At 44.0% G+C, this 8,264-nt stretch overlaps 1 protein-coding gene across 1 annotated transcript; it reads right to left on the bottom strand.

The window, feature by feature from the left end:
* Positions 1-623: 623 nt before the first annotated feature.
* LOC109481502 (mucin-22-like) lies at positions 624-6,179 on the bottom strand. The gene is made up of 6 exons (XM_019784080.1): positions 6,158-6,179; positions 3,320-5,398; positions 3,083-3,195; positions 2,419-2,477; positions 1,195-1,355; positions 624-832 (listed from the first exon to the last, which is right to left on the bottom strand). Exons 1-6 carry the CDS (start codon positions 6,177-6,179, stop codon positions 624-626), a joined length of 2,643 nt encoding a protein of 880 aa, XP_019639639.1.
* Positions 6,180-8,264: the final 2,085 nt, after the last annotated feature.

Genomic DNA, 8,264 nt, shown 5'->3' with positions numbered 1-8,264 from the left:
CGTCTAGTCCCGTGACGTCAGGTACAGGCCTGCAAAATATAACAGAAACACGCCTTTTTAGTAAGAATACGTTACTTTTATGTACGTTTATAAAGCCATGACAAAGAGATAAAACCTTAGTAATAGAATGCGAGACGGCATTTTGTACTGGTGTGAAAGTAGAATGTCTCCTTTGCCATTCGTACATGTGGCATTTAGACTTCTGTCTTTCTCTAGTGCCGCCATGGATTCAAACTGAATGGGGCACATGTTCCCTGAGTGGCACTTCCGGCACAGACGGGAAACGGCTATGTATTATGGGATACGCCTGTTATCTACTGTGTTAGAAATAACATTACGCTTTGTCTGAAGCATCGCACTTTTCTAGTTTGACGGAAAAGTAGTAGTAGTAGTAGTAGTAGTAGTAGTAGTAGTAGTAGTAGTAGTAGTAGTAGTAGTAGTAGTAGTAATAGACTGGTTTATTAGAACGTTAGTTGTTACATTGATGCCTCCTGGCAGCCGTGACGGGCTGAATTGTGAGGCGATTTTAAAAACGTGTCGGTCTAACTTAAGTAGTTACACATTTACAGTTAAAATCGTTACAACATAATACAACGTATTATAAGAGAGGGTACTTGGCAAACTCACGTGCATGTCGGCAGTCCGTCTTCCAGTTGACAAGCGCTCCCGTCCCTGCAGACGTACCCTCCGTCACACGCGGGCAGACATGCAGTCCCGTTCTCCACGAAGCCGTCCTGACACACGCACGAGGTGCTGTTCCCCAGCAGCAGACAGGTGGCGTGGTTCTGACAGGTGTTGTTGTGGCAGAACGCAACGGGAACAAACGACGTGCCTGACGGGAAAGAAGATATTACACGTTAGGCCACAGCAAGTAATTTCATGACATCAGCGCGCGCATGAATTTTCGCCTGATTTTGAAAAATTAATTTTGTTGCCTTCTGACAGTGGTCAACATGCCCAAAATGGGCAAAGATGTCTGTTGCCATGCCAGAAGGTGGATGATAAATAACTATGAAGAGAGGAAACAAGAAAAGAACTTATCATAACAACTATCAAATAATTCGTCTCTTGCCTCCCACCCCCGCTTTCCTGATTGCCGTCAACACATACATGTAGTTCCTTGATTCCCCCTTTTTCTCAGACCGTGAAATTTTTCTACCGAAAACATATAAGCTCAGCATCGTTTTACCCTACCTTGTTCAATTGCGATGTAAAGTACATCCACAGCCATCCCTTCAATGAGAATCTCTTCATTTGCGACTGCATTGTAGACTAGATCGTACGTCCTCTTCTCAACAGGACTGTCCACTGTCAGGTTGTATATGACATCCACTATAGATATGGTGCTTCCACGTCTGCAAGGCAAAATATGACGGCATAAGACAACACTTGACAACACTTAAGCTCCTGTTGATGACAACAATATGACAACACTTAAGCTCCTGTCCTGTATAACAGGAGCTTTCCGACTAATTTGCATTATGTTGTCTTGACTTGTCTGACTTTTGTTCCTTTTTCGACTTCCAAAAATTTGTCTTCAATTTATTTGCATATCAATCAATAGTTTGTGCTTATAAACCTGCATTTCTCCTCTGGTCTCTCAGTCACTGACGAAAGCTAGTGGATACTAGCTGAAACGTCTGACGTTTTCAAAATCATATCCAGTTGCTTGAGTAACTGTTTTTTGGCGTATGACGGCATAAGTTTACACTGTTGTTAAGACGGTCGCTATTAACATGTATGAAGAGACCAACTGAAAGTTTGACTAACGCTTTTGCTGTCTACCTCTACCTGTGTATTATATGATACTTATTAAAGAAATATTATACATTGAAAAAATTCAGTAAAACAATCTTTTTTTAAGCTATAAATTTTAGGTACAAATTAAAATGTGCAACCCTCTTCTGTTGTTTTCAGACCTATCACCAAGTTACTACTATGTATTTATGATATGATACTCATATCATTAGATAACTATTATACCTCGAAAAAAATCAGTAAAATAATCTTTTGTAGGATACAAATTCTAGGTACAAATTAAAATGTGCAACCCTCTTCTGGTGTTCTCAGACCTATCACCAAGTTACTACTATGTATTTATTATATGATACCCATATATCATTAGATAAATATTATACCTTGAAAAAATTCAGTAAAACAATCTTTTGTAAGCTACAAATTTTAGGTACAAATTAAAATGTGCAACCCTTTTCTGGTGTTGTCAGACGTATCAAAAACACTATTCGTAGTTCTATAACATTTCAAACGACGCTTATCATGTAAAGGTGATCATTGGATTGGAACACTCTGATTTAGATGCTATGGATATACGTAGTTGTAATGTAAATAGTATACTGCTGTAATTGGGCAAACATTCGTAACATTTATTAGTGCAAGTTATGAAAAAGAAGCACTTACTCGAAACCGACAACCTCACACCGGAGAAACTGTGGTTCGAACCGGAATAGTGGCGTAACCTGTACAGCGGTAAATAATAAAGGGTTAATGCCCCGCCCCGAGGTGTATATGGTGCGATAATCTCTGGTCAGGTGTAATAACCACCGAATAAACCACCAAGTGAGCGTAGAGAACGAGGCGGTTTATGGTTGTGTACTTTATCTTCTGTACTTTAAACTTTCGGTAAGCATTGAGGCAGAGAGGGGTGGCGGAGCCAAATGTCTCCTTCTACGCATTACATTTTCAACTTATTGATTATGCAATTAAGGACACCATATATAAAAACAAATTTAAAGTCCAGAAGACTACAACACAGCCGTTACCAGGATTTAATTGTTTCTTTTAACATGTAATCTACTCCAAAAGCGAATTTTCTATTTTTTAATAAGATTTTGATTGTTAGATCACTATTATATCAAGTTATATTACATACCCAGTGCCCAAATCAATAACAATAGTCAATAGGGATATCACTAAATCAACATTACAGAATCAAGTCTTGTGGCTATTAGAAAACTACACACATGCTTAACTATTAGTAAGAAACTCCAACATACTAAATGTGAAATACAAATGCATTGGATTAAGAACATCAACAACAAACTAATAAAAAAAATATACTCACTTTTCTTACGACCTCCGCGGCAAGACTTAAGAATTCTTGAGAAGATTTATTGAGAAGAGACTCAATAAATTCCTGTGCGGTTTCAAGTTTTAACCGCACTGTGCCATTTAATCCTGAAAAAAAGACAGGTCAATCAAATAAAAATCACTGACTGTAAAGAGAAAGACTATTAATCATTTTACCAATTGTTTTGACCAAAAAATATTTTTGAGAAAATTATGTATTGTTGAAACTAACGTGAAGTGATAGAATCTTCTGTGACGAATTTTGTCGAATGGACAGATGTGGGCACGTTGCTGCTTGTTCGTGTAGTCTGTTGTTCTTCTGTTGTCAGAACAGTCGAGGGCAGCTCTGTAGTTGCCTGTGTTGTCCGGTCAGATGTTGTTGTGGAGGCTTGGGTGGAAACTTGCAGGGTTTCGGTGGAAGTGTCTAGAGTAGTTAGATCTTCCTGTGTTGTAGTCTCAGCCGTCGAAGCACTTGTAGTGCCTTCTTCTGTGCTGGCACTCGGAAGAGCTGTAGAGACCACGCCTGTCGTCTGCAAGGTAGACAAGGCCTCGGTTGTTGTTGAAGGCACCGTGGAAGTCTCGGCAGATGTGGGCACGTTGCTGCTTGTCTGTGTAGTCGCTTGTTCTTCTGTTGTCAGAACAGTCGAGGGCAGCTCTGTAGTTGCCTGTGTTGTCCGGTCGGATGTTGTTGTGGAGGCTTGGGTGGAAACTTGCAGGGTTTCGGTGGAAGTGTCTAGAGTAGTTAGTTCTTCCTGTGTTGTAGTCTCAGCCGTCGAAGCACTTGTAGTGCCTTCTTCTGTGCTGGCACTCGGAAGAGCTGTAGAGACCACGCCTGTCGTCTGCAAGGTAGACAAGGCCTCGGTTGTTGTTGAAGGCACCTTGGAAGTCTCGGCAGATGTGGGCACGTTGCTGCTTGTCTGTGTAGTCTGTTGTTCTTCTGTTGTCAGAACAGTCGAGGGCAGCTCTGTAGTTGCCTGTGTTGTCCGGTCGGATGTTGTTGTGGAGGCTTGGGTGGAAACTTGCAGGGTTTCGGTGGAAGTGTCTAGAGTAGTTAGTTCTTCCTGTGTTGTAGTCTCAGCCGTCGAAGCACTTGTAGTGCCTTCTTCTGTGCTGGCACTCGGAAGAGCTGTAGAGACCACGCCTGTCGTCTGCAAGGTAGACAAGGCCTCGGTTGTTGTTGAAGGCACCGTGGAAGTCTCGGCAGATGTGGGCACGTTGCTGCTTGTCTGTGTAGTCTGTTGTTCTTCTGTTGTCAGAACAGTCGAGGGCAGCTCTGTAGTTGCCTGTGTTGTCCGGTCGGATGTTGTTGTGGAGGCTTGGGTGGAAACTTGCAGGGTTTCGGTGGAAGTGTCTAGAGTAGTTAGTTCCAGCAGTGTTGTAGTCTCAGCCGTCGAAGCACTTGTAGTGCCTTCTTCTGTGCTGGCACTCGGAAGAGCTGTAGAGACCACGCCTGTCGTCTGCAAGGTAGACAAGGCCTCGGTTGTTGTTGAAGGCACCGTGGAAGTCTCGGCAGATGTGGGCACGTTGCTGCTTGTCTGTGTAGTCTGTTGTTCTTCTGTTGTCAGAACAGTCGAGGGCAGCTCTGTAGTTGCCTGTGTTGTCCGGTCGGATGTTGTTGTGGAGGCTTGGGTGGAAACTTGCAGGGTTTCGGTGGAAGTGTCTAGAGTGGTTAGTTCTTCCTGTGTTGTAGTCTCAGCCGTCGAAGCACTTGTAGTGCCTTCTTCTGTGCTGGCACTCGGAAGAGCTGTAGAGACCACGCCTGTCGTCTGCAAGGTAGACAAGGCCTCGGTTGTTGTTGAAGGCACCGTGGAAGTCTCGGCAGATGTGGGCACGTTGCTGCTTGTCTGTGTAGTCTGTTGTTCTTCTGTTGTCAGAACAGTCGAGGGCAGCTCTGTAGTTGCCTGTGTTGTCCGGTCGGATGTTGTTGTGGAGGCTTGGGTGGAAACTTGCAGGGTTTCGGTGGAAGTGTCTAGAGTAGTTAGTTCTTCCTGTGTTGTAGTCTCAGCCGTCGAAGCACTTGTAGTGCCTTCTTCTGTGCTGGCGCTCGGAAGAGCTGTAGAGACCACGCCTGTCGTCTGAAAGGTAGACAAGGCCTCGGTTGTTGTTGAAAGCACCGTGGAAGTCTCGGCAGATGTGGGCACGTTGCTGCTTGTCTGTGTAGTCGCTTGTTCTTCTGTTGTCAGAACAGTCGAGGGCAGCTCTGTAGTTGCCTGTGTTGTCCGGTCGGATGTTGTTGTGGAGGCTTGGGTGGAAACTTGTAGGGTTTCGGTGGAAGTGTCTAGAGTGGTTAGTTCCAGTCCTGTGTTGTAGTCTCAGCCGTCGAAGCACTTGTAGTGCCTTCTTCTGTGCTGGCACTCGGAAGAGCTGTAGAGACCACGCCTGTCGTCTGCAAGGTAGACAAGGCCTCGGTTGTTGTTGAAGGCACCGTGGAAGTCTCGGCAGATGTGGGCACGTTGCTGCTTGTCTGTGTAGTCTGTTGTTCTTCTGTTGTCAGAACAGTCGAGGGCAGCTCTGTAGTTGCCTGTGTTGTCCGGTCGGATGTTGTTGTGGAGGCTTGGGTGGAAACTTGCAGGGTTTCGGTGGAAGTGTCTAGAGTAGTTAGTTCTTCCTGTGTTGTAGTCTCAGCCGTCGAAGCACTTGTAGTGCCTTCTTCTGTGCTGGCACTCGGAAGAGCTGTAGAGACCACGCCTGTCGTCTGCAAGGTAGACAAGGCCTCGGTTGTTGTTGAAGGCACCGTGGAAGTCTCGGCAGATGTGGGCACGTTGCTGCTTGTTTGTGTAGTCTGTTGTCTTTCTGTTGTCAGAACTGTTGTGGGCTGCGTTATACTTGTTAGTTTTGTTAGGTTGGTTGTTGCGACAGTTCTGGAGTCTCTTGTTGCAACTTGACTTGTGTTTAATGGCGTTTTAGTGAATGTAGGAGTTGTCAATTTCTGTGTAATCGTTCCACCTGCTGAAGGTATTGTAGTGACTTGTTCTGTACTCGTGTGCTGGCTTCTTTTGTGACGATGTTTAAAATTTGGTGCTTGTATTGTTTTTGGAAGCCCTTCTGTTGTTGTCTCTTCTGTTTTTACGTTTGCTCTTATGTTTGTCCATGTATAGGCTTTGGATGAATTTGGCCAGGTAGTGGTTTTGATGGCTGGGGCAGATAGTTTAATTGTTCTTTGTATTTTTGCCTTTTTCAAGTTTTCTGGTAGCGTGTCACCATAATGTTCTATTGTTGTTTCTGATATGCCCGAATACGAAAACTTTGTTGAAAGCAATGCCGTTGCATAGTTTTTAGACGCATCTTTTGTCCTATATCTCGATGCAGTCGTGACTGTTCTACTTTTACTATTTGTTGTTGTTTCTTTCCTTCTTTTTGTCAACGCTGTTTGATTTGATGAGGATGTAGCAGCTTTTTTAGCAATTGCACTTGAATTATACATGTAGCTACCTGACGTGCCAATAGAGTGGCTTAGACGGGCACTTCCAGTGCTGGTTTGTGCACCTTTCCCTGTTGAATTTGAACAATTGTACGCAGTTCCACCCATAACAGCAGCAGCAGTAGTAGCATACCTTGATTCCTGATGACTATTTGACATTTTTTGACCATAATATGTCTGTGTTTCTGATGAGGCACCTCTGCTTGACTTTGAAACAGTTTTGATTGCGTCTGTTGTTTCTGTTGCACCCTGAGGTTGTGCGTTGTTTAGAGGCATCTCTGTAGATATTGCACTTTGAGTTGTCCCTGGAAGCACTGCAAGTGAAGTAATGGATACATTTAAGGTGATGAAATATTGGAACGAAAAGTAGGTATTTAAGTCGGTTTACAATTTTCAGTAGGTATGTTTTAGATAATAGCCTTTTTGTTCTTGGTACCATTTTTAAAGTCTTTGGTATGACCTGGTCGGGGTTTGAACTCACTACCTCTGGGTTACAAAGCAAGCACTCTACCAATTGAGCCATTGCACCGGTAAAGACTTTAAAAATGGTACACACTTCTTTCTCTGATTAGCACTCAGCACATATGAGAAAGAGTGTGGGAAACACAGCACTACCAGCGGACTAGCCCCCTGCTGTAGTGCCTTGCACAACTGTGTGTCGCCCAAGGGCTACGGAAATGGAGATGGGCACCGCCCTACGCTCTGCATAAGAGCATGGGGGACCTTCTTCTTCTTATCGGTACGGTCGGTGTTTTGGGGAGGGGGGGGGCGCTGATTTCCACTCTTTTCTAATTTGCACCATTTTCTGATTCCCCAAGTTGTATGATTAGCATGCTTCTCTGACCGCCTTGTCTGGACCCTCTGCCACCAGCTATTAGCAAAAACTGAGGAAAAAGAAAACACGGACTGCACCGGAAAAATCTGCAAAGGTGGCCAAGTTTTAGAGTAGTTCTCCTCTTGGTATTTACTAAGCAAAAAGAACTTTGAATGGGAACTAAGGCCATTATGAGTCGCACAATCCTCATGAGGCCCCCCTCCCAAGGAAGCCAGTCATCATGAGGCTGCAGTACAGGTCATGTATGCTAGGGAGCGCTCCTACTCGCAGTCTAGGTGGCGTTCTTATCAGCAAAAAGTGGTTACACTTTGGCTATTGTCCATAAATAACTGATTACCTAACAGTCGATTAGTTAAACTAATTAGCCTTTCAGGCCTATTCGAAGGTGAATTCTCTTTATTTGTTTTCAAGATAAACTACAAAATGATGCAAAGTCACTCAGGCTGGTTCAAATCGCTTCCATGACAACAGATGTGAAACTAACCACTAGAACGAGTAAAAGAGCTGTTAAATTTTGAATACTATTTATTACAAATTCTTGCCCAGATGGGGGATTCGAACCGAGGACCTCTGGGTTCTGGGCCGTTACGCCACACGACCCCACTGCTCTACTTGTTTATGCCCTTGAGTATTTAGTTACGAGTACTAGTAATGCCCCCGTCACATTGTCGACGAGCTTCGGCCGTATTTGTCAATCGCCGAAAGATCGGCCGATTTTGAGATCGACCGACGATCGCGCGTATTTTTGCCTTGAAAATCGTCGCTGTCACATTGTGCGAGGCTCGGGCGATCGCTTGGGAATACATCTATGATAATGAAGTCCCCATGACATGGCACACAGAAGAAGCAAGGCCGTGTATCCACCAAAAATGAATAGTTTAACCAATTTTTATGTTTGACCTGTCGTTATATTTTTTTAAG

The sequence above is a fragment of the Branchiostoma belcheri genome, unplaced genomic scaffold, assembly GCF_001625305.1.
Source record: "Branchiostoma belcheri isolate BF01 breed outbred unplaced genomic scaffold, Haploidv18h27 scaffold56, whole genome shotgun sequence".
NCBI classification, from domain to species: domain Eukaryota; kingdom Metazoa; phylum Chordata; class Leptocardii; order Amphioxiformes; family Branchiostomatidae; genus Branchiostoma; species Branchiostoma belcheri.
Note: the sequence above shows the minus strand (reverse complement) of the source record. Positions and strands in the feature narration are given on the sequence as shown.

Bases quoted from the DNA above. Each gene is read 5' to 3' on its own strand.
- LOC109481502 (XM_019784080.1), bottom strand. From the start codon at position 6,179: ATGGACAAACATAAGAGCAAAC. The intron at 5,399-6,157 runs GTAAAAACAGAA...TCGACGGCTGAG, and splicing joins GGACAAACATAAGAGCAAAC to ACTACAACACAGGACTGGAA. The intron at 3,196-3,319 runs GTTAGTTTCAAC...TCTTTTTTTCAG, and splicing joins AGAAGATTCTATCACTTCAC to GATTAAATGGCACAGTGCGG.